At 47.7% G+C, this 25,239-nt stretch overlaps 2 protein-coding genes across 3 annotated transcripts in view; one reads left to right on the forward strand and one right to left on the reverse strand.

The window, feature by feature from the left end:
- Nucleotides 1–4,716: 4,716 nt before the first annotated feature.
- Nucleotides 4,717–8,113, reverse strand: LOC101608793 (dual specificity protein phosphatase 13). Its single transcript, XM_004657825.2, has 3 exons — nt 7,965–8,113; nt 6,796–7,013; nt 4,717–4,916 (listed from the first exon to the last, which is right to left on the reverse strand). The coding sequence occupies exons 1-3, from the start codon at nt 8,111–8,113 to the stop codon at nt 4,717–4,719; spliced, it is 567 nt and encodes a 188-aa protein (XP_004657882.2).
- A 2,844-nt stretch (nt 8,114–10,957) lies between these two features.
- Samd8 (sterile alpha motif domain containing 8) overlaps nt 10,958–25,239 on the forward strand; it is a 39,668-nt gene continuing 25,386 nt past the window's right edge. Inside the window, exon 1 of one of the 2 annotated variants that reach the window (XM_045137780.1) lies at nt 10,958–11,094. The gene's annotated coding sequence lies outside the window, so the exon portion shown is untranslated. The remainder of the gene's footprint in view (nt 11,095–25,239) is intronic. The other variant, XM_045137781.1, reaches the window with a different exon arrangement.

The following is a 25,239-nucleotide window of genomic DNA, read 5'->3' on the forward strand; positions in this document are numbered from 1 at the left end:
CTGTTCCTTAATCCTCTTGAAGATGGGGGTGGGATGTCCCCCAAAGTAGTAGCCAGAGAACTGACTCTTCTTGGGTCCTGGCTGAGATTCTGTGGCTTGAGCAAGTCTTGGCTCTCATTTGGGCCACAGTTCTTTCTCAGGTTAAGACTGCTGCAGGTGACGGAGTTATGGCTTGTGGCTTTCATCTCATCACTCAGGAGACTGAGGTAGGAAGGCAGGAGAATCACTGTGAGTTCGAGGTCAGCCTGGGCTAGAGGGAGAACTGCCTCAAAATAATAATAATAATAATAATAATAATAATAATAATAATAATAATAGGGCTGGAGAGATGGCTTAGTGGTTAAGGTATTTGCCTGCAAAGCCAAAGGACCCAGGCTCGAGTCCCCAGGACCCACATATGCCAGATGCATAAAGAGGCACATGCGTCTGGAGTTTGTTTGCAGTGGCTGGAGGCTCTGGCATGCCCATTCTCTCTCTCTTTTTTTTTTCTCTCTCTCTCTGTCTGCCTCTTTTCCTCTCTCAAATAAGTAAATAAATAAAATAATAATAATAATAATGGCCGGGCATGGTGGTTCACGCCTTTAATCCCAGTACTCAGGAGGCAGAGGTAGGAGGACCGCTGTGAGTTCGAGGCCACCCTGAGACAACATAGTGAATTCCAGGTCAGTCTGAGCTAGAGTGAGACCCTACCTTGAAAAAAACAAACAATAATAATAATAACGGGGCTGCTTTACTTCTTGAAAGTCTTTGCGTTTCCATTGTTTGTTTATGAAGTAACAACAGGGCAGGCGGCAGGGCGGTATATCAGAATGGTGGAAGTCCCCAACTTCAGACAGTTCAGTGACCAATGTGGCCCCGCTCTAACTCCAGGTCTGGGAAAGCAGCCGGCACCTCTTAGCACTGCTGAGCTTGGCATGGGGTGAGGCTGCCCTCAGGTGGCCAGTGGCGGCTACACAGCCTAGCTATGCAGAGGAGGAGGCAGTAGAACTGTGGGGAGCAAGATCAGGCTGCTCCTGGGGCTCCGGCAGGGTGAGGGATTGTGGGGGCTTGTTAGGGCACAGCTCAGGCCTCAGCTCCCTGGGAGATCCAACCCAGAGCTGCAGAGCAGAGGTTCTTCTTGGTCTAAGGCTCCCACCTAGGGCATTGTTCCTGGTGCTCAGATGTCTGTTTAGGCCAACTAGGAATTCAGCTCACCTGTCAGAGACAGGCCCAGCCATCCACCCAGGGACCCAAGGAAGGGGAATCTGCGGCCTCAGCTCCTCTGGTTTCTGCCACTCCCAGTCCTGGTTCATGGAGAGCCCTGCCTCGCGCTTGCTTCCATATCTTCTTGGCCACAAAAGGGGCCCAATCCTGTAGGGCCGGGCCCAGCATGTTCCCTTTACACTCGTGCAAGCTCTACCTGGCCTCGGTGCCCTCCGCTGTTCAGGTGCACACGCGTGTTCTCATCTGTGTCTCTCCTCTCTGTCTGTCTGTCTTCCACCCACTCCCAGAACCATAGCGTCCTAGCACATCGCCCCATCTGCCCGAGGCCCCCGGCCAGGCCCAGCCTTCCTAGGGCAGGATAGCTGTTTGCCACCCAACTCCTTAGCTGTAGCTTCAGGAACTCTCTCTCCTGGTCTCCCTCGCTACCCCATTCTGTTTCCTTCTCTTCCCCAGGAGGCACAGGGTGGATCTCAGAGCTTTACTTCTTGAAACTCCACCTGGGACTTTTTGGGGAGCACCTGGTAGCTACCAGGGGTGGGTGGCAATGGGATCTCCCCCGTGTGCGGCCCTGGAGGAGGACATACCCAACAGGAATTCTCTGGATTGCAGCTTGCATCTGGGTAGGCCTCTCTGAGCTGGGAGAATCCCACAGAATCGTGACTGGGAAATGCCTGCTATCGAGTCTGTCACGGAAGAGGCCCAATAAACAGGGCAACTTGCTATTGTTATTTATTATTACTATAATTACTCATCTTCAGCCATATCCCAGCCAGAGGATAGCTTTTCATGGGGTGACAGGGTTTTGTATATATTTTATTTTTATTCGAGCGAGACAGAGAGAATGGATGCACCAGGGTCTCCAGCCACCGCAAACTCCAGGCGCATGCACCACGTTGTGCATCTGGCTTACATGAGTACTGGGGAATCAAGGAGGCTTGGCAGGCAAGTGCCTTGACCTCTAAGCCTTTCCTGCAGCCATTGTCTGTTTAATTTTTTCTTTTTCTTTTGTAGTAATAAGCAACTTTATTATATGGACAAATGTGTTTATTCCATTCCACTCATATTATCCTCATATAGCCCCTCTTTCCTGTCCCCATGCCACTGAAGGCCCTTCTTGGTGGGGTTACTGTCATTTACCTTGGGGCTGTGAATGCATTAGTCAGCCTCTGGGGGAGGGGGCCATGCCTCAGGATACTCCTTCCTACCTTTCGGCTCTTAGAGTCTTTCCACCCCTCTTCCACAACGTTCCCTGAGCCTTGGCAGGTATATAGTAAGTCTCCTTTGGTGTTGACCTTCTTATTTCTTTTCTTTTATTTTTTTCAAGATACAGTCCCACTCTAGCTCAGACTGACCTGGAACTCACTCTGTAGGCCCAGGCTGGCCTTGAGCGCACAGTGACCCTGCCACCTCTGCCTCCTGAGTGCTGGGATTAAAGGTGTGTGCCACCATGCCAGTGACATGTTTATTTCTTGATGTTTGTTTATCCAGCAGTAATTACTATATCCACTACTTATTAAGGAAGGATGTGCTATGTACCAGACAGAGCTCAGTACTAACCTACTTTTTTTTTTCCTTTTTTTGGTGTTTCCAGGTAGGGTCTCACTCTAGCCCAGGCTGACCTGGAATTTACTCTGTATCCTCAGGGTGGCCTCGAACTCATGGTGATCCTCCTACCTCTGCTGGGATTAAAGGCGTGTGCCACCACGCCCGCCCCTAACTTACATTTTCATATGGAATCGTCACAGTACTCTTGGGAAGCAGTATTACCAACCTCATTTTACATATCAGGAAACAGGCGCAGCGAGATTAAGCAGGATGCCTAAACTCGCACAGTTGGGAAGGCAGAATTCAAGTCCAGGATTTCCTGTCTCTCCCTGTTCCTCTATTGCTGATGCTTTTTCCCTCCTCAACCTAACCCTCACACTTGCCCCCCACACATGGGCAAAGGTGCCCTAGTCCCCATTGTCCAGCATGCACAGGGGCCTCTGAATTAGGGCCACTTACCTACCTGTGGGAGTATCTGGCCCAGGCTCTGGTCTTCTCTGACAGGCAGTTTGTGCTGCCGGCTTCCAACCGCCTGTCTCCACACAGCTGATGCCGTTTCTATTTTTTGATTTGAGTTTAATTATAAAGCTTGTTGTCTGCTCCCTTCCAGCTTCCCCTTTGCCACTCCCAACTTGCCCACTAGTCTCATGGCATGGTCAGCACCAAGCCAGGCATCTCATTAGGCCCGGGCCTCAGCCAATCAAGACGGCTCAGAGATGTCTGTCATAGTATGTGTTAGGCATGCAAGTAGGTAGTTGGGCAGGGAGAAGATGGCCCACTCCTACCTGCGGGGACCGAAGACAGTGGCGGAGAGGTGGCGCAGGACACAGGAGAAAGGAGGTAGACGTGTGGGCTCGAAGGTGAGCCCCACACTGGCTTCTTTTCATCTTCTGCGCATCTGCCTGGGCCAGAGTCTCCAGCAGCATCAACAACAGGGTGAGGGTGAGGGAGGCGAAGTGGCAGAGCCCTGTGTTGGATTGTAAGGACTGGCTCTGGGGGAGAGATGACACGTCATGTTACAGCAAGGTACGCCAAGGCCCGGGCCAGCTGGGACTTGATAGGAGAGGAGTAAGAGCTGTTCACTAAACATGCTTAGTGCCCCGTGCAAGGTCAAGTGCATGCGGGTGCACGGACAGATGAGGGTAAGTTTGACATGCACGGCTGGTGGAGAGAGATACCCTTTCTCCACTGCCTCCTCACTTTTAGGGTCCTCGGCCTGGGTACAGCTGTACAGGCGGTATTCTACCAAGCTCCAGGGGGGTTCTCAAGGACACAGATAATTGTGTGGATGTCACCTTTATTAACTATGCAGTGACCCAGCAGCCCTGCTCCACCAACTTCCCCAAAGCCAAGGTGCTTGGCAAGCAAGATGCTGAGGTCACAGGTCATGATATGTAAGGCCCCAGAGATCTAAATCTTGGCCAGGTTTCTGAGCTCTGCCTGGGGGACAAAGAGCAGACTGGGAACTTACCATTCCCTTGGGGAACGTGTCTCCTCTTGGTAGCTTATACAACAGGGCTTGATGTAGACGTGTAAGACAGCCCAGCCTGGCTGTGCTGCTCCCTGGGGATTTGGTGACTCCCCAGAGGCGCTGAGCAGAGGCAGGGCAGCGTGCAGAAGCAGGTAGGAAGGCCCCCTTCCTCTCCTCCACATAACACTTCTCGCCCTCTTCCTCCCTCTTCTCTGTGGGGCCTAAAGGATCTGGGTGGGCTCAGAGTGACAGGGCACGGGTCCCACAGGGGCACTCCCCACCCACCGACCCTGGTGAGATGTTGGGTAGGCGTGGTGGGGGGGGTAAGCCTGGCAGTTTGAGGCTGGGTATGGGCCAGGCTGCCTCCCACCCTCACTCCAGCCACATACAGCCCTTCCAGCCCACTCCATCCCATGCATCCTGTCCAGGCCCTCACCTGGTTTCTCACTGTCAACTATACCCAACTTTGCCCCCATGCCCCCGCCTCACCTGGCCCCTCAGATCTGGCTCGTGCCCCTCAGTTGCTGGTCCAGCTGGCGGAGCTGATGGAGGAAGCCTCGGTTGGGGAAGATCCAGCGACGCTCCCTCACGGTGATCACGGCCTGGCGCAGGGACAGCCGGTGGTGCAGCATGAGGTAGGCCAGGACCAGTGTGGCCGAGCGGCTCACGCCCACCACACAGTGCACCAGGACCTTGGCTGAGGGAGACACCTTGGTGAGTCACTCCCCTCCCACCAGCCGGCCCACTACAGGAAGACGTGGGGACCCCAGTTCCATTTCCTGCTCCTGCCTTGGGCATACCCTCAAGCAAGTCCCTCAGTCTGTACGGGCTTTTGTGTGCGTGTGTATGTATATGTGGTGTGTGTGTGCTTGTTCATGTGTTTGTGGGGAGTGATGTGTGCGTGCGTGTGCATGTATGGAGCCCAGAGATGAACACTGGGGGGGGGGTGTCTTCCTCCATTGTTGTCGACCTTATGCTTTGAGACAGTCTCCTGTAGAACCCAGAGCTCAGCAGTTGAGCTCTTTAGCTAGATAGTGAGCCCCAGAGATTTGTGGGCGTCGTCTCTGCCTCCCCAGTCCTGGGATTCCAGCATGCCTAGTGGGTGTTAGGGGTTTGGACTCAGATCTTCAAGTCTCTATGGAAAGCCTTCAGCCACTGAGCTATGTCTCTTCAGCCAGTTTACTGATTTTTCAAGCAGAAGAAAAACATCTGTTTTGTCAAGCCTTGGGATCCAATCCAGATCCTTAACATGACTTTAAAAAGTGTCTGAGCCAAGCATGGTGGCATATACCTTTAATCCCAGCACTGAGGAGGCAGAGATAGGAGGATCACCGTAAGTTCAAGGCCACCCTGAGACTATATAGTCAACTCCTGGTCAGGCTGGGCTGCAGTGAGACCCTACCAAAGGGGGGAAAAAAAAATGAAAGCGTCTGAGAGCCTGAGAGCTGGCCTTTCCTGACCTCGACTCATTATCCACTTCAACCGTTGGCTGTAGGATCACAGGTTAATTTTCAGTTCTTTGAAGCTGTCATGGCCCCTGACGTTCAGCCTCAGCCCGTGCTATTCCCACTTCCTGGACAGTGTTTCTCTGATCTTGGTCTGACTAACTTCCACTACTCATCCACTAAGTTTCAGCTGAGGCACAGCTTCCTCCATCGGCTTTCCTGACCACTCAAGGTGTTGCCTGACTCACAGAGCAGCTCTGTATGTGGCCCAGTGGAAACTGCTGTAAGGGGAAACCCTAGCCTGCTTCTGCTCCTCTGGTGTGGGTGTTTCTGTAGTGCCTCATATTTGCCCTGTCATATCAGTAGCACTCAGGATAACACCAGTTTGATTAGCAAGTTCCATTAGGAGGAACTCTGCCTTGTTTAAATCTGGCTTCCTAGAATTTACTTCAGTGCTTGACAGATAATGAATAGCCAATGGATGAATAAATGAAGATAAAAGGGAATGTCAAAGTGCTTCAGTGTTGTGATGAGATATGAGCCATGCCTATTACAAAAACGAGGAAACTCAAAAGCCCAGAGATACAGGCTGGCCCAGGATCACAAAGCCAAGGGGCACAGCCACCTCCCAGGATGAACACAATGCAAGGCCCTAGCTTTTTCAGAGCCTTTGGGGGGACCCTTGGTATCTTATTATTTTCATTTGAAAGTACTTTGGGGCAGATATCCAACTATCAAAAAGTGATTTTCCAGGACTCACTGTTGCAGAGCAAGAATTGTTTCTATAGGGCTGGAGAGAGATAGCTTAGCAGTTAAGGTGCTTGACTGAGAACCCAAAGGACATAGGTTCTAATCCCCAGGACCCACGTAAGCCAGATGCACAAGGCGGTGCATGCGTCTGGAGTTCATTTGCAGTGGCTGAAGGCCCTGGTGCACCCATTCTCTCTCTCAAATAAATACAATAAAATAAGTTTAAAAAAATGGCCGGGTGTGGTGGCGCATGCCTTTAATCCCAGCACTTGGGAGGCAGACGTAGGAAGATTGCCTTGAGTTTGAGGTCAGCCTGGGCTAGAATGAGAATGAGACTGTACCCCACAAGTAAGCAGGGTGAGAGATGGGCTCCAGCCCTACCCCCAGGTGTGTTGAGGGCACGATGAATGAAGTCAGCTGCAGAAGAGAAGTAAGTGCTGATGGTGAAGTCAGGGAGGTCGTGGGCTGGCACCCCCAGATAGCTCACACTGCTGCCGTAGAAGTCAGGACCACCCTGACAGTAGAGTCCCCCGTGGGCGGCATTCAGCACATGCGTGATGCCCAGCTTCCACAGCTCGAAGCGGTTGTTTGCTGTGGTCCTGGGAAGGGCAGAAAGTGGGCTGGATTTTGGCTGAGCCATGGGTGCAGGAAGGAGACTTTGCCCAACCCCTGCTTTGGGGGGATGAAACCATAAAGGTGAAAGAGAGCTAAACTCAGCCGTCTCCTGTTAGGGTCTGTAGCCCCAGTCTCAGCTCCAGCTCCAGAGTTTTCTGATGGGAGAGTTGAAGGCACAGGGTATCTTTAGACCCCTGTTGCTTCCCTGGACAGACTGTCCCCAGGCAGGGCGGGAAGGAAGGGATTGCTTCAGCCTTCAGAACTGGCTGCCCCTCCCTTTCTGACCCATGCTCACCTACTCACGTTCCGCATGCAGCCTGTCTTGCACACCACCTCATACCAGTGTCTAATCTGCAAATACCTGGAGGTGACACCTTCCCTGATTCACCCCTGGTCAGGCTTCTCCACCCACTTTAAGTCCAGATAAAGGATACTGGGACCAGAAGGAGGGATCTCTGTCTATCCCATCTTACACCCCAAATGCGATTTGCCAACTACTGCTAGATTGGCTAGCCATCCTGGGTATGTCCGAAGACTCCAGGGACCCTCTGGGAAGATCTGATCTTTCAGACAGGAAAATCAAATAAATCCCTGGGCTGGAGAGATGGTTTAAACAGAGAAGGCACTTGTCAGCAAAACCAAAGAGCCCAGGTTTGATTTCCCAGTGCCCCTGTAAAGCCAGATGCACAAGGTGGGGCATGCATCTGGAGTTGGTTTGCAGTGGCTGGGGGCCCTGGCACATCCATTCTCTGTGTCTTTCTCTCAAATAAATAAAATACTAAAAAAAAAAAAAAAAAGAGTTGCTCCCTCTGGTGATCTAAACTGGTCACTGCATTATTCCTGGCACCTGGGAGAAGTCCCTGGCCTGGGGTGCTCAGGACAAAACTGTTTCTCCTTGTCCCTGCTCCCACAACCCTCTGGCAGCAGCTACTCACGCATCTCCTATGAAGAGGTTGGGCCAAACTTCATCTACATGGCTGCAAGAGACCCTTCCCGCCCTCAGGAGTTCTTCCAGCTGCAGGACGCTGGGACAAGGTGCGCCTTCCGTATCTACCCCCAACTCTGGGATGGAGGCCTCAGCCATGGGCCAGCTTGCCCATCCCTTCGCCTCTGTGGTCAGGTCACTCGTTGATCTCCAGTGTCATTTCTCCTTCCGGGAGATTGGCAGGGACAGGTGGGACAGAAGTAAGTGACTCAGCAAGTCCCCCGGGGCCTCCAGAGAGGACGTGACCTGCTTTTCCCAAGGCAGTCCCCATCCCTAAAGTCCCTCAAAATGGAATTGGACCCCTTTAAGTCACTTCCTCTCTCAACCTCAGGTTTTTCATCTGCACAGATGTACCTGCTTCAAAGGGGAAAGTGGGGGGAGGGAGGGAATTACCATGGGATATTGTTTACAATCATGGAAGTTGTCAATAAAAAAATTAATTAATTAAGAAAAAAGATATACCTGCTTCGAACTGGGGAGATGGCTCAGTGTTTAAAGCACTTTCCTGCAAAGTCAAAGGGCCAAGGTTTGATTCGCCAGGACCCAAGTAAAGTCAGATGCACAAGGTGGCACATGTGTTTGGAGATATTATGCAGCAGCCAGAGGCCCTGGCGTGTCCATTCTCTCTCTGTCTCTATCTGTGCCTCCTCTCTCTTTCAAATAAATAAAAATAAAAAAGATACACATGCTTCAGATAATTGTTGCAAGGGTCAAACAAAACAGGATCGCTGTGTCTAACAGCAGATTGTTGGAAACAGTTGAATTAGCAGAATTAGAACCCTTGCATAGGCCGTTTGGTTCTGAGAACTAGGTTAGAGGGTGGAGAACTGGCTGGCCTAATGTCTATTGGATGAAGTCTCTGGATCTTGGATGATCTCTGGATGAAACACAGGGGCAATTTTCAGAGACATGGAAGAAAGTATCTAAAGTGTGTCTCCACGAAGTCCATGGAGGAAGACATGAACCATTGGTCCCATAGTGAAGATAGCTGATTTCTCAAAAGAAAGCTGAAGGGCCTATGTTAAAGAGAGACGAGTGTTGCCCTAGGTTTTGAGGGCCAAAAGGCTTGGCATAGAAAATATTTTGGTAGAAGGAGGCCTCTGCCTATCAGGGCTTTTAGCCTGACTGAAAACTGAAGAGAAATCACTCCTGTCCTTCTACCAGAGCTGGTTTTCAGCGAAGGAGATGTCTTGCCCTCTCATGCAACTGCATATTGAGGCTTGGAAGGGTATGTGCACCATGCGAGGAGGTTCTTTGCTACCCCTAGTCTTGGAGTCTTAGCTTCAAGAGAAACACCACACTAAGGGTAACCATGAACTGAACGTGGTGGCACACACCTTTAATCCCGGCGCCCGGGAGGCAGAGATAGGAGGATCGCCCTGAGTTTGAGGGCAGCCTGAGACTACAGCCCATATCAGCCTGGGCTAGAGTGAGACCCTTCCTTGAAAAAAAAAAAAAAAGGGTAACCATGAAAGCAGTTTTTCCTGCCCACCTTGGAACCTGCTCCCATCCCATTCAGTCACCCAGTCTGGTCCTGCACCACTCAGGAAAGCAAGCCAAGGAGGAGTTAGATGGCACATTGCAGCTGGCTTCGAACTTGGTTTCTGCCAATGCTTGGCGTTGGGTTGGGAAGCCCATTTGTTAGGGTAGGGTACAACAGTAGCATGAAAACACAGGTTCTGATGATAGTTTGGGGTTGGAATGCTAGCTTGAGCCTATGTTCCTTGGCTTTATCTGTGTTGTAGAAAGAAGAATGGAGGGCTGGAGAGATGGCTCAGCTGTTAAAGACGCTTTCATGCAAAACTTAATGGCCTGGGTTCAATTCCGCAGAACCCACATAATGCCAGATGCACAAAGCGGTGCTTGCATCTGGAGTTCATGAGCAGTGGCAGAAGGCCCTTGAAGCACCCATACTTAGCCTTTGCCTTTCTTAAATAAAACATTTAGAGAGGGCTGGAGAGATGGCTTAGCGGTTAAGGCGCTTGCCTGGGAAGCCCAAGGACACAGGTTCGATTCCCCAGTACCCATGTAAGCCAGATGCACAAGGGAGCACATGTGTCTGGAGTTTGTGTGCAGTGGCTGGAGGCCCTGGCATGCCCATTCTCATTCTGTCTGTCTGTCTCTCTTCTATCTCTCTCTGCTTGCAAGTGAATAAATAAATACATTTTTAGAGAGCCGGGCGTGGAGGTGCATGCCTTTAATCCCAGCACAGGCAGAGGTAGGAGGATATCCATGAGTTTCTGGCCATCGTGAGACTACATAGAGAACATTCCAGGTCAGCCTGGGCTTGAGCGACACGCTACCTCGAAAAAACAAAACATACATATAAATTATATATACATACATACACATGTGCATAAAGGCATTTGAGATTGACAGAATAAAGTAGGCACTAAGTAATATCGATACTTGGGGCTGACCTGGAATTCACTGTGTAGTCTCAGGGTTAGGGTTAGCCTCAAACTCTCAGCCATCCTCCCAAGTAATGGGATATTAAAGGCAAGAGGTGGAATTAAAGGCCTGTGCCACACCCCTTTTCTTTGGGAGAAGGAGGCGGGGCAAAGGGGGAGAGAAGGGTTGCGGCAGACCTTGTGCATCTGGCATTATGTGGGTACTGGGGAATTGAACCCAGGCCATTAAGTTTTGCATGGAAGCGTCTTTAACAGCTGAGCCATCTTTCCTACCCAGGACCTCCTTTCCTCCTCCACCCTGGGACCTGGGGCCTGACGCATGCGCTCTCGGGCTCCTCCCCCCTCCCCCCCCCCCCGCCTCTGGTTTCCCTCCCGGAGCTCGCGTCCCTTCCGGCATTGGCCCCGCCCCCTCGAGGCGGCGCCCCGCCCCCCGAGGCAGTTCCGGCTCGGCTCGGCTGGGCTCGGCTGGCAGCGGCGCGGCGCCGACGGGGGGCCGGGGCGATGCCGGCTCGTAGCCGTCCGCGCTGCAGCCTGCGCTCGGGCTCCCCGGCCCGGGCTCCGCCCCCGCCGCTCGGTTCGGCCGGGGCGCCGAGGACCCGGGACACCGACGACTCCTCGGACGGCGGCGAGTCGGAGGTGGGTCCGGGGTGTCCGACCCCCACCGCGGAGGTGAGCGGGGCGCCGGAGGCCGAGGAGAAGGGGAGGGGTTTTTTTTTGTTTGTTTGCTAGATTTGTTTAGGGGTGCGCCTGCAAAGCCGAGGGTGCGTGTGGGTGGGGGGGTGTCGGGGTGGAGCCGGAGGCTTCGCGAGCCCGGAGGGAGACGGTTGAGGGAAGCCGGCCGGGCCCGTCGGCTCCGCAGTGGACCCCGAGGCCTTGGACGTGGTGGAGCCGACGGCCTCGGGCGGCGCTGACCACGCCTGAGGCCGAGAGGGGTCCGTGGTCCCCTGGCGCCGGAGGGAGGCTGGGAGGGGCCGTGGTCTGCAGAGAGGTGAGGGTCTTGGAAAGACATGCCCTGGGCTGTGGCCGTGGGCATGAGGGACGAGGGATGGGGGAGAGCCGGCCCCGGGCCGCTGTGAGCCCCCCCCCCCCCCGGGCGAGGGCGGAGGTCCCCCGGTGGGAACTGACCACCACCCTGACCAAGGCCGGGGGAAGGATGGTTATCGGCTGCAAGAGGGAGGGGCTGCTGGATAGGGGAGGGTCACCTGGCCTTGGGAAAGGTTAGGGGCAGTCATCTTAGAGAAATCTGGTCAAGAAAGAAAAGGAGCCCTTGGGGATCTAATTTGGGGCTTCTGGCGTGTTTACCGGACGGCGTCAAAGATCACCAGGGCAGTGCACTTTGAAGGAAGTGTGGAAGGTAGATGGGGCTTTCTCGTTTGAACAGTGGGGTCCTTTTCAGAATCTGGAGTGTGAGGGTCGGTGTGCATCACGGATTTCTCTGAAAGCCTGGGTTGGGGGGGGAAGTGAGTGGAGAGGAAGTGATGTTAGCAAAAGGTAGTGAAAGGAGTGATTCTGAAAATAAAACGATGTCACTCGGATTTCTTCTACGACTAATGGTTTAGTCTTTTTCTTTGTTTTTTGTTTGTCTGGAGGCTGAGGCTCTCTCTGTCTGTCCCCCTGTCCTCCCCCCCCCCAAAAGGGTACTAACTCTGTAGCCTAGGCTGGCTTTGAACTCACTTTAATCCACCTATCTCAGCCTCCTGAAATGTACTACTTTCTTTCAATATCAGACGAACTTAAATCCTAAAAAAAAAACGGCCTAATATATTACCTTTAAATTTTAAAAATTAAACTTGAAAGGGGAATTTGGACACTTGTATTTTACAGATGCTCATTGTGAATTGGTGACACTTCGACAGCTTGTTGACACACCTTGGCCACAAGGAAGAAACATAGTTAATGTTAGTTTCTAGGTTAAGAGGGCACATAAATCAAGAAAACAACCCAGTCCAGGAACTTCACAAATCATCCTTCCATTCCGGGATTGGTGTCATCTCTTTAATTTTTTTTTAGGGGGGGTGGGGTACTTTTGACTGATTTGTGGGCCCAATATTCTAGTGGTATTTTGCAGTTATTTTTGTTGTTTTTTCGAGGTAGGATCTCCCTCTAGCCCATGCTGACCCATAAGTCATTATGTAGTCTGAGGGTGGCCTCGAACTCAAGATGATCATTTTACCCTCTGCCTTTTGAGTGCAGGGATTAAAGGCATGTGCCACCCCCCTCCACCCCCACCCCATGCTATTTTGCAGATTTTTTGGTTTTGTTTTTTGAAGTAGGGTCCCACTCTAGCCCAGGCTGACTTGGAATTCACTATGTAGTCTAGGATGGTCTTGAACTCACCAGTGATCTTCCTATTTTTGCCTCCCCAGTGCTGGGATTAAAGGAATGTGCCACCATGCCAGGCTGTTTTGCAGATTTTTGTATGGATAACATTTGTAGTAATGTTACAGAAAAATAAGGGTAGGAGGGGATGCTTGTAGGTGGCAGCTAACAACTGGGACCAGTGAGTCCACAGATTCTTTTCATAGAAGACGTAATACCCAAGCCATAATTGTGCCAGGAAAATATTGACTCCAGCAATTGTATTCACTTAATTAGAAATAAGATAAATTGTAACATGACTCTCTGAAAATCTTTTACTCTGAGGCATGTTGCCAGTAAATGCAAAAACTTCTCAGATTTTTAGATTTTTTTTTGGTTGTTTGTTTGTTTTCCAAGGTAGGGTCTCACTCTAGCCCAGGCTGACCTTTAATTCACTGTGTAGTCTCAGGGTGGCCTTGAACTCATGGATCCTCCTACCTCTGCCAGGTGCTGGGATTAAAAGGGTGTGTTAGGATGCCCAGCAACTTTGGAGGTTTTTTATCTGATAAGTTTTGCAAAGCTGTTGACCATTTCAAAACTAACTTTAAGCAAGTATTTTGTCTCTTTTTAAAAATATTTTTATTTGAGAGAGACAGAGAAAGGAAAGAAGGAAGGAAGGGTGCACTAAGGGCTTTCAGCCACTGCAAATGAACTCCAGATGCATGTGCCACCTTGTGCATCTGGCTTATATGGGTCCTTATGGGTCCTTTGGCTTTGTGGGCGCATGCCTTAACCACTAAGCCATCTCTCCAGCCCTAAGCAAGTATTTTCTACGCTTAGCAAGGATCTACTCTTTAATCATCATGAGAAGGTCATTTACTGATTACAAGCTTCTAAATCAGTTAATGTGAGTAGACCATATCTTCAAATGTTCAGTGGAAGTTATTTCTTCAAAGGAGAGGTGAATTGCTAGTTTTGCTTCTTTGAGGTAGTCAGAAGATTGACTTTCCTTAATAAAAGTGACCTTTAGTTGAAGCCTACGTAGAGTGTTGCTGCCTGTTTGTTTCTGCTTCCTTCCCAGACAGATCCTCTACAGAACTTGTCTTTATGTTTAGTTCTTTGTTTTGCTTTTCCTTTGTGGAACAGGGGCTCATTCTGTAGCCCAGGCTAGTCCTTAATTCACGATTCTCATGTGTCAACCTCCTGAGTGCCAGGATTACAGGCATGCTCCACCGCACCCAGCCAAACTTAGTTCTAAATATGTCTTGGAGTATAAAAATTTGGAATATAAGAACTCTGTTAAGGTTACATTTTGATGTTATTACAAAATTAAAGAGCATCTGTTCCAGGCAGGCACGCCATTGGTAATCAGCATGCCTACTGTCTATTGCATTTCCATTTCCCTTGTCAGCTGTAGTCATAAAGAAGTCAGCTGCAGAGTAAAGTGGATCTGCACGGCAGAAAGCGCCATCGTGAGTGCGGTGGTAGACTTCCCAGGGCACTTAGCACGCACCTCATTCTGTGAAGAGGCTTCACACTGCACAATTGCCTGTAACTGTTTGTTGTTGTTCTGTTTTGGTTTCTTGGTTTTTCGAGGTAGGGTCTCGCTCTAGCTCAGGCTGACCTGGAATTCACTGTGTAGTCTCAGACTGGCCTTGAACTCTCTGTGATCCTCTTCTGCCTCTGGGGTGCTGTTACTAAAGATGTGTGCTGCCATGACTGGCTCGCAGCACCATTTTCGTAGTTAAGAATGTGGAGTCTTGAGCCCCTTTCTTATTTTCCATTATGTAGATTGGATTTGGGATATAGCATATTTTAAAATAAAGATTTTAAGCTGGGTGTGGTGGTTTGACCTAGCAATCAGAACATCCATAAACTTAGGAGTTCTGATTGCTAGGTCCCCAGCTGATGGCAATTTGGGAATTAAAGCATCCTGGAGGCGGGGTATTGTCGGGGGCAGGTTTATGGGTGTTGTAGCCAGCTTCCCCTTGCCAGTGTTTGGCACACTCTCTCTCCTTTTGCTGTTGTCCACCTGATGTTGGCCGAGAGGTGATATCACCCTCTGCTTATGCCATCGTTTTCTCCTGCCATCATGGAACTTCCCCTAGAGTTTGTAAGCCAGAAGCCACTCTTTTCCCCACAAGCTGCTCTTGGTTGGGTGTTTTCTGTCAGCAGTGGGAACCTGACTGTAACAGTGGGCATGGTATTTTCACCTGCAGGTATAAGGCTATATGAGAATGCGTCTCAAAACAAACAAACAAACAAACAAAAAAAGCCAGGCATGGTGCCCTTTAATCCCAGCACTGAGTTTGAGGCCACCCCGAGACTAAATAGTAAATTCCAGGTCAGCCTGGGCTGGGCTGGGCTGGGCTACAGCAAGACCCTACCTTGGGTGGGGGTCAGGGTCAACAGTACTTCCTGGAGGATGGGCAACTTTATCAGTAGCTCTGCCACTGGACTCCCTTAGCCAGCAACTATTAACTGCCAAGTGCTCCTCAGGGAGGGCTTGGGCCTCGTGACCCCGTCTTCATTAGGCTCAGATAGCTCTGGATCCTTATTCAGTGCAACTCAACCAGTGTGAGCTTTCATTTTAGTTCCCTTGTTTGTTTGTTTTTTGGTCTTTTTGTGACTTCTTGCCCCCCAGTGCTGAGGACTGAACCCAGAGTCTTATGCTTTGCTAGGCAGGCGTTGATCCACTGAGCTAAATCCCCAACCCCAGCCTTAGTTTTCTTTTTCCTTTCTTTTTTTTTTTTTTTGAGGTAAGGTCTCACTCTGGCCCAGGCTGACCTGGAATTCACTATGTAGTCTCAGGGTGGTCTCAAACTCTCAGTGATCCTCCTACCTCTGCCTCCCTAGCGCTGGGATTAAAGGCGTGCGCCACCACACCCGGCTCCCAGCCTTAGTTTTAAAGTCAGTTAGAGCCAGAAAGGATTTATGTTCTTTGGTATACATATCAACTTTTGAGCAGCACGTGCATGCTCGGGACAGCAAAAAAGTCTCAGAACTGAAGTGCAGCCAAGGGAATGTTGATGAAACTGAGAAGGCAATTTGTTTTCACATGTGCTGCCCCAAATTCTGTTGTTGAGAAGTGCTCATAACAACACTGGATTTTCAGAAATGACTGGTAAAGACTGGCTCATGGTCTCTGGAACTGTTTCGTAAGAAGTACAGATTTCATAGGTGTTTTGGAGACAGTGTCCTTTTGCTTACTAAGAAAACGTAAAATATCTTTGAATAAATAAGAAAAAAAATTTGTGTGTTCACGGAAAATGTTATTTAGAACTAAAAATTTTCAAATGAAATGAAGAGTCTGGATAGTCCAAAATACTAGAAGCTACAGTTAAGTTTACCACAAAATTTAGATATAAATGCACAAAGTAAACGTCTTTCTACATTGTAGTTTATACTGTTTTGCTTTCATAAGGACTGCTTTAGACTTCTGTTGATGGATGTGTAACTAATATAAGTTATTTCTATTGTGTGCGTATTAGATAGGTTCAATTAGGTTAAATTGAGTTTAGGCTTATTTTAGCAAGATTACAGCTATAATATATATTATTCCCTAAGGAAACTGTTTTTCAGTGTCGGGGATCCAAGTCAGGGCCTTGAGCAAACTAGCCAGGAAAGTTGAGCTTTCCAGCCTATAAAAACTTATGAACATTAACTTTATTTATTTTTTTATTTTTATTTATGTGAGAGAACAGAAAGAGGCAGAAATAAAAGGAAAAAGATACATAGAGAGAATGGGCACACTAGGGCTTCCTCCCATTAAACAAACTCCAGACACATGTGCCCCTTTGTGCATCTGGCTTTACATGGGAATTGAGGAATTGAAGCTGGGCCATCAGTCTTTGCAAGCAACAAGTTCCTTTAACCAGTGAACCATCTCTTTCTAGCCCTGGCATTTTTACTATTTTTTCATTTATTTGAGAGAAAAAGAGACAGTTTTTTTTTTTTTTTTTTTAATTTCCAAGCACTATTATAAATGCCTTGAAAGCATCATTACCTTCAGGGCATCTTCACAGAAACGGGAAGAACAAGTACTTTCCTGTTTACAGATAAGATAGTGCTTGGCGTGGTGGCCCACGCCTTTAATCCCAGCACTCGGGAGGCAGAGGTAGGAGGATTGCCGTGAGTTCGAGGCCACCCTGAGACTACATAGTGAATTCCAGGTCAGCCTGAGCCAGAGTGAGACCCTACCTTGAAAAACCAAAAAAAAAAAAAAAAAGATAGTGCTTGGTGGTGCATGCCTTTAGTTCCAGCACGAGGGAGTCTTGTGAGTTTGAGGTCAGCCTGGGACTGTTACAGAGTAAGTTCCAGGTCACACTGGGCTGCACTGAGACCCTACTTTGAAAGATCAAAAAAAGCAGTGAAAAGACATTGAAGGGCCTGGAGCAGTGGCTTAGTGGTTAAGGTGCTTGTCTGCAAAGCCAAGGAACCCAAGCTTGATTACCCATGTGTAACCAGATGCCCAAGGTGGCCCATGTGTCTGGAGTTCCTTTGCAGTGGCTAGAGGTCCTGGCATGCACCCCTTCCCCCTGCCTGTGCTTGGAAAAAAAGAGATAGCGAAGAAGCCGGGCGTGGTGGCACACACGCCTTTCATCGTAGCACTTGGGAGGCAGAGGTAGGAGGATCACTGAGTTTGAGGCCAGCTGGGACTACAGAGAGAGATAGTGAAGGCCATTTGGTTACAACTTTTGCCGTAGCGCATACTATGAATAAATTCCCAATTTGACCTTGGGCAGTTTGATTTTAGAGTGAGCCTATTAAAAAAATATATATTTAAAAGAGAAACAGAAAGAGGCAGGCAGTGAGAGTGGGTATGGGCATTCCAAGACCTCCTGCCACTGCAAACAAACTCCAGACACATATACCACTTTGTGCATCTGGCTTTACATGGGTATTAGGGAATTGAACTTAGGCTGTCAGCCTTTTCAAGCAAGCCCCTTTACCTGCTGAGCCATCTGTCAGTGGGTAAAGCCAGTACCCTAAAGTGCTGTGCTTTCCAGGTTCTATATCAGATTCTGTTGGAGCAGATCGCTCAGGAATATTTAACTCTAGGTATGGTGGCTTGATTCAGGTGTCCCCCATAAACTTTTGTGCTCTGAATGCTAGGTCCCCGCTGGTGGCAATTTGGGAATTGGATCCTCCTAGAGGACATTATTGTTGGGTGTGGGCTTATGGGTGTTATAGCTGGCTTCCCCTTGCCAGTGTTCGGCACACTCTCCTGATGCTGTTGTCCACCTGATGTTGGCCGGGAGGTGATGTCCACTGTCTGCTCATGCCATTGTTTTCTTCCTGCCACCATGGAGCTTCCTTTTGAGTTTGTGAGCCGAAATAAGCCCTTTCCTCCCACAAGCTGCTCTTGGTCGGGGTCTTTATGTAGCAACTTGAAGCTGACTGCAACACTAGCTTAGTTTTTTGGGGTTGTAAATTGAAGAACTAACCTAGGTATCTTAGGTCACCACCAGTCTAATACTGTAAGAATGCTGTCCTGTTGACGCACAGATGATGTCCTTGGGGCTTCAGATAACTGCTCCTAAAGGTTGGATCATTTTCCAGTCACCCTGTTAATGCGATGGAGCTGCATCTGTAATCAGGTCTTGTTATGGACTTGGTGGCTTTGTTGGTTGCCACAGTATTCCTAGGATACATTGAATTGAGTTTTGTTTATCTCTTTTTAAGTATGATGTATTATATATATATGTGTGTGTGTATATATATGTATATATATATATATATATGTATATGTATATATGTATATTTAAGTATGATATTCTGGGAGAAATAATACTGCTTAAATTTTCTTATTTTTTTTTCTAAATTATCAAGTATATATGCTTGTTGTAAAGAATAAATTTTAGGGCTGAAGAGATGGCTTAGCAGTTAAGGCACTGCCCTGCGAAGCCTAAGGACCTATGTTCTATTCTCCATATCCCATGCTAGCCAGACGCACAAAGGTGAGGCAAGCATAAGGCTGCACGTGCCTGTTAGGTGGCACAAGTGTCACAGTGTCTGTAGTTCAGTTGTTGTGGCTGACTCCCTGGTGCACGAATTCTCTCTCATTCTCTCTAAAGAATTTTTAAAAAATAAAAAAAGAAGCCAGTCATGGGGGTGCATGCCTTTAATCCCAGCACTCAGGAGGTGGAGGTAGGATCGCCATGAGCTCAAGGCCATCCTGAGACAACATAGTGAACACCAGGTCATTCTGAGCTAGAGTGAGACCCTACCTGGAAAACAAAACAAAACAAAAATAGATTTGTGTGACCAGTGTCTAAGTGAAGATTCAGAACTATTCCTTCACAGAGATTTTTTATTTTTTTTATTTTTTGGTGGTGTTTTTGTTTTTTCACTGTAGAGTCTTACTATAGCCCAGGCTGACCTGGAATTCACTATGTAGTCTCTCAGGGTGACCTCGAAATCAAGGCAATCCTCCTACCTCTGCCTCCTGAGTGCTGGGATTAAAGGTGTGTGCTACCACACCCGGCTTTTTTTTTTTCTTCTTCAATCCATCAGAAAGTTAAGAGCACAGTACAGTATAGCTAGCTCTCTTCCGGCCCTGTCCTCTCCTTTGGCTCTTTTAGATGTTACAGCTCCTGAAACAATTTCAACCTGAAATAATTTATCAGTGTGGCATGTTCCGGGATAACGCATCACTAACTCCTTCAATGCTGTCCATATGCAATACAGATAAGATCACATCGAGAGTCTCAGAAGAGTGTCTGAGCATCAGTAAATGTAGCAGCAGCTCCTACTGGCACTATTTGTATCTATCTTGTCATCTGTTACTGTGAAGACTCAAGAATAGAACATAGAACAGTCAGCCAGGCAGAGATGAGGAAGGAATTGTGATGAAAGACCGGTCCCATCTGTAGAATGTGTTAGTAAATGTTAATTTCCTTCTATTATTCCTGTTTCCTCATTTTACAGGTGGAAGGGCATTGAGGCATCACGAAAGATGATTATTACTCGGGAGGCAGAGGTAGGAGGATCACTGTGAGTTTGAGGCCACCCTGAGATTACATAGTGAATTCCAGGTCAGCCTTGGTTAGAGTGAGACCCGACCTCCAAAAAAAGATGATCAACTCACCTGAAAATAATACTAGCATAGAAATTAACCTCCCGAGATTACAGTGCAGTGCAGTGCAGTCGTGCTCCTTGCTCTATGTCAGGCTGCTTTGCCTTGGAGTACTGAACTCTATCAGGAACTTACAGATTTCCAGACTTATTGATGTAGAGTTGGTGAAAGTATTCATGCCATATTTTGAACTTTTAAAAAAATTTATTTGAGAGAGACAGAGGGCAGATAGAGATAGAAAGAATGGGTGTTCCAGGGCCTCCAGCTACTGCAGGCAAACTCCATATGTATGTACCACCTTGTGCATCTGGTCCTGGGGAATCGAACTGTGGTCCTTTGACTTTGCAGGCAAGTGCCTTAACCACTAAGCTATTTCTCTAGCCCATTTTTTTTTTAAGGTAAGGTTTCACTCTAGCCTAGGCTGTGTAGTCTCAGACTGGCCTTGAACTCATGGTGATTCTCCTACCTCTGCCTCCCAAGTGCTGGGACTAAAGGTGTACACCACCACACCTGGCTGAACACTCTTTTATTCTCATAATTATCAGAAATACATAAATTGGGGCTGGAGAGATGGCTTAGTGGTTAAGGTGCTTGCCTGCAAAGCCTAAGGACCCATGTTTTACTCTCCAGATCCCATGTTAGCCAGGCACACAAAGGTGAGGCCAGCACAAGGTCGCAAAAGTTGCCCATTAGGTGGCTCAAGTGTCTGGAGTTTGATTTCAGTGGCTAAGGCCCTGGCATACCAATTCTCTATCTCTCCTCTCTCTCTCTCTCTCTCTCTTAAAAAAAAAAAGAAATATATAAATTGGAAATTTCATCAATTATTTATAATACTTCTATTTTCTGAGTTTTAGATTTTGGCATTATGTACAGATTATAAGTTTACAGGGTTTTTGTTTGTTTATTTTGTGAGACTGTCCCTTTTAAACTATATTTTAGGGACTGGAGAAGTTGCTCAGTGGTTAAAGGCACTAAATTGGAAAGCCTTGACAGCCTGGGTTGGGTTCCTCAGTGCCCATGTAAAGTCACACGCTCAAAGTGGTGCATGCATCCGGAGTTCTTTCGCAGCTGCAAGAGGCCCTGACATATCTACTTTTTCCTCTCTTCTCTCTCTTTTTCCCTTTCTCTTTCTCCTTGCAAATAAATCAAAGTGTTTTTTTTTTAAATAACACAAACAAAAATCCAATAAGTTCTTTTGTCCTAGGTGTTACTTTTGTTTGCTTTATTTATTTAGGCAAGCCTAACATACTGGCTTTCTTTCTTTTTTAGTCTGAGGTAAGGTCTCACTCTAGCTCAGTCTGACCTGCAATTCACTCTGTAGTCTCAGAATGGCCTCAAACTCACGGTGATCCTCCTACCTCTGCCTTCCAAGTGCTGGGATTAAAGGCATGCGCCCCCAGGCCTGGTGTTTTTTGTTTTTTAGAATTTTTTTGAAATAAGGTCTGACTCTAGCCCAGGCTGACCTGGAATTCACGATGGAGTCTCAGGCTGGCCTTGAACTCACAGTGATCCTCCAACCTCTGCCTCCCAAGTGCTGGGATTAAAGGCATGCACCACCACGCCCAACCCTGGTGTTTTTTTCTTCAATGCAAGAGCAAGAGAGAGTGACAGTTGGCACACCAGGGCCTCCAGCCACTGTAATCTAACTCCAGGTGCATGCGCCACCCTGTGCACATGTATGACCTTGCATGCTGGTGTCACCGTGTGCATTTGGCTTATGTAGGATCTAGAGAGTCAAACACGGGTCCTTGGGCTTCGCAGACAAGTGCCTTAACTGCTGAGCCATTGCTCAAACCCTTGTTTGCTTTATTATTATTTTTTGTTTCTGTCTACTTTCTGTTACTTGTTTATTATTACTTTATTTTTTTAAATTTGTAGTGAGGGGCTTGGGAGATGGCTCTGTGGTAAAGGTGTTTATAATGGGGGTGTTTAAGCCGGGCGTGGTGTCACATGCCTTTAACCCCACCACTCAGGAGGTAGAGGTAGGAGGATCGCTGTGAGTTAGAGGCCACCCTAAGACTACATAGTGAATTCCAGGTCAGCCCGGACTAGAGTAAGACCCTACCGCCAAAAAAAAGGGGGGTTGTTTATATACTTTCTTAATCTCAATGCTATTTGAATTTGCATAATATAAGATGAAGTAGCCAGATCAGATTATTTGTTTCACTTTAAAATAATTTAAAAAAATGTATTTTGTGCGAAGTGTAATATTTATGTAAATATACACACACACATACATGTATGTAAAGTATGTATGTATGTATGTATATTGCTTTTTGAGGTAGGGTCTTGCTCTTGCCCAGGCTAACCTGGAATTCATTATGTAGTCTCAGGGAGGCCTCCAACTCATGATGAGCTTCCTACCTCTGCCTCCCAAGTGCTATTAAAGGCATTCACTACCACACCTGGCTAAAAAATATTTTTATTTATTTATTTGAGAAAAATGGGTGCACCAAGTCCCCTTTTCACTCCAAAAAATAACAAAAAAAGATCCAGATGCATTGCATCTGCTGCTTGTGGCTTTACATGAGTACTGGGGAGTCAAACTCAAGCTGGCATTTATTTATTTGTTTGTTTGTTTGTTTGCAAGAGAGTGAGAAAGAAGCAGATAGAGGGGGAATGGGCACGCCAGGGCCTCCGGCTCCTGCAAACGAGCTCCAGAGATAGGTACCACATTGTGCATCTGGCTTACGTGGGTCCTGGGGAATTGAACCTGGGTCCTTTGGCTTTGCAGGCAAGCACCTTAACTGCTAATCCATCTCTCCAGCCCTGTTTATTTTATTATTTTATTTATATTTTTTAGAGGCAGGCTTTCTCTAGCCCTGAGTGAGTACTGGCCTCACATATCAATCCTCTTACCTTAGCCTCCTGAGTACTGGGATTAAAGATGTGAGCTACCAAGCCCAGCTTGTGTTTAAAGTATTATTGGGACCCTTTACCACATCTTTTTCCACTGACACTTAAATGCTTAGGCAAAAAAAGTTCAGTTGAGGGCTGGAGAGATGGCTTAGCGGTTAAGCGCTTGCCTGTGAAGCCTAAGGACCCCGGTTCGAGGCTCGGTTCCCCAGGTCCCACGTTAGCCAGATGCACAAGGGGGCGCACACGTCTGGAGTTCGTTTGCAGAGGCTGGAAGCCCTGGCGCGCCCATTCTCTCTCTCTCCCTCTATCTGTCTTTCTCTCTGTGTCTGTCGCTCTCAAATTAAAAAAAAAAAATTCAGTTGAAACAAAGCCTATTGAAAACACATCATGTCATACATTCAAAAGGATACAGTAGTATATGAACTAATGAGAAGAGAGGAAGAAGCATACCTTGTACTCCCAAATAATTAAGGGGAAATAACGTTATTTGGCTTTACTTAGTTTTGATCTGCTGGGCTGGGCTGGACTGGGCTGGGCTAGTAGAGATGGTTTGGACTGGTCTAGAGAGCAGTGCTGCTTTTGCCACATTGATAGCAGGTTAGCATGGTGCTGTTGAATTTAAAAACATACCATTGCAAAGCCTGCCTGCGTTTGTCAGCACAGATGTCTGTTACTTGTTTGCAGTAGCAGGAGGCCCTGGTGTGCCCCCACACATACATATAAATAATTTTTAAAAGCCCCATCTATGGCTGGAGAGATTGCTTAGTGATTAAGGCGCTTGCTTGCAAAGTCAAAGGACCCGGGTTCGATTCCCTAGGACCCACGTAAAGGTGATCCACATAGTGGCCTGTGCATGAGTCTGGAGTTCATTTGCAGCAGCTGGGTGCCCTGGCGTGCATATACTCATTCATTCATTCTCTTTCTCTCTCTAATGAATAAAATAAAATAATTAAAAAAATACTGTCTATCCAGGCATGGTGGTTCATGCCTTTTCTAGCACTCACTTGGGAGGTAGGCACAGTGGATTGAAGTGAGTTTGAGGCCAGCCTAAGCTAAAGCTGAGTTCCAGGTCATCCTGGGCTAGAGGGAGATATTGCCTCAAAGTAAAAACAAAACAAACAGACCCATTGCAGAAACAGCCTGATTAGAAAATTGACTAAGGACTTGAATAGATATTTCTCCAAAGATTTACAAATAATGGTCTTGGAGGAATCTGGACTATGTAATGAGTCTTATTTCAAAACCAAGGGGTGTAACTCGGTGGTAAATTACTTGTCTAGTAAGTGTAAGGCTATGAATTCAGTCCCCTCACCTCCTAAAAAGATATACAGATGTCTAGGATGTATATAAAAAGATGCTTCACACCACTGCTCATTAGGGAAAGTCAATACAAACCACAGTCACCACATCACACATTAAAATGGCTGTTATCAAAACCAAAAAAGCCCAGACCAGTAATAATTGGTAAGAATAATGTTGGTAGAAAGTAAAATAGTGCAGCTGCTGTTGAGAACATATGGCAGGGCCTCAGAAAATTCAACAGCAGTTCCACTTCTGGCATAACCAGAAAAATTGAAAAGGGATCTGAACAGATACTTGTTCAGAGCAGTTATTCACAGTATCCAAGAATGAAATAGCTTTCAGCTTTAAAAATGAGGAATGGAGGCTGGAAAGACGGCTTAGTGGTTAAGGTGCTTGCCTATGAAGCCTAAGGACCCAGGTTTGATTCTCCACGACCCACGTTAGCCAGATGCCCAAGGAGGCGCACATGTCTGGAGGTTGTTTGCGGTGGCTGGAATTTTATTTTATTATTTATTATTTATTTTATTCATTTTATTTATTGGTGGCCTGGCACGCCCATTCTCTCTCTCTTTCTCTGTCAAATAAATACATATTTATTTAAAAAAAGAAATGAAAGAAAGAAAGCCAGTACTGCTGTTCCACACCCAGCTACTTTGTGATGATAACAAGAACAGTGACTGAAAACTAGGTCCTCCTTTCCCCTTTGCTTTCCGTTTCATTTCAAAACTTGTCTGGCTGCAGTGGCTCATCCTGGTGAGCATGCTTGGTGCCGGTGCTTGTTCATTCTGGTGAACGTGCTTGGTGCTGGGTGCTCGTTCATCATGTGTGAACGTGCTTGGTGCTGGGTGCTCGTTCATCCTGGTGAGTGTGCTTGGTGCTGGTGCTCGTTCATCATGTGTGACACACACTGAGTCACTAGTGTCATGCAGCTCCAGTTAGCCAGACTGTCTTGTCAGTCAGAGGTAGAGTGGGCAAAATGGCAGCAGGGGAGAGGGTGTGCCGACATCATCTCCCTTTGCAGTTAGCAGCTGGCGGTGCTCATTTGTTAAGCCCGCTGGAGGTACTTATACAGAAAGAGATTTGGATCACCTAATAGAATGCCTTAAAGACCCGTTGACTACTGAGTATCTAGGCCAGGCTGAAGTTCTGATTGTTCTTGATTTCATTTCTAACTGAAATGTTGCCTTTGCACATGCCAGGTGACTGGGGCTGTAGCTCAGTGGTAAGTCCCTTTCCTTGCATGCATGAAGCCCTAGGTTCAATCCCCAGCAGCACCG

Source organism: Jaculus jaculus, chromosome 18 (genome assembly GCF_020740685.1).
Source record: "Jaculus jaculus isolate mJacJac1 chromosome 18, mJacJac1.mat.Y.cur, whole genome shotgun sequence".
NCBI classification, from domain to species: Eukaryota; Metazoa; Chordata; class Mammalia; order Rodentia; family Dipodidae; genus Jaculus; species Jaculus jaculus.

Excerpts from the sequence above, each read along its gene's own strand:
- LOC101608793 (XM_004657825.2), bottom strand. The coding sequence starts at position 8,113 with ATGGCTGAGGCCTCCATCCCAGAGTTGGGGGTAGATACGGAAGGCGCA. Across the intron at positions 7,014-7,964 it reads AACCTCTTCATAGGAGATGC|GACCACAGCAAACAACCGCT; the intron begins GTGAGTAGCTGC and ends TGCCCTTCCCAG. Across the intron at positions 4,917-6,795 it reads TGCCCTCAACACACCTGGGG|CCAAGGTCCTGGTGCACTGT; the intron begins GTAGGGCTGGAG and ends TGTCTCCCTCAG.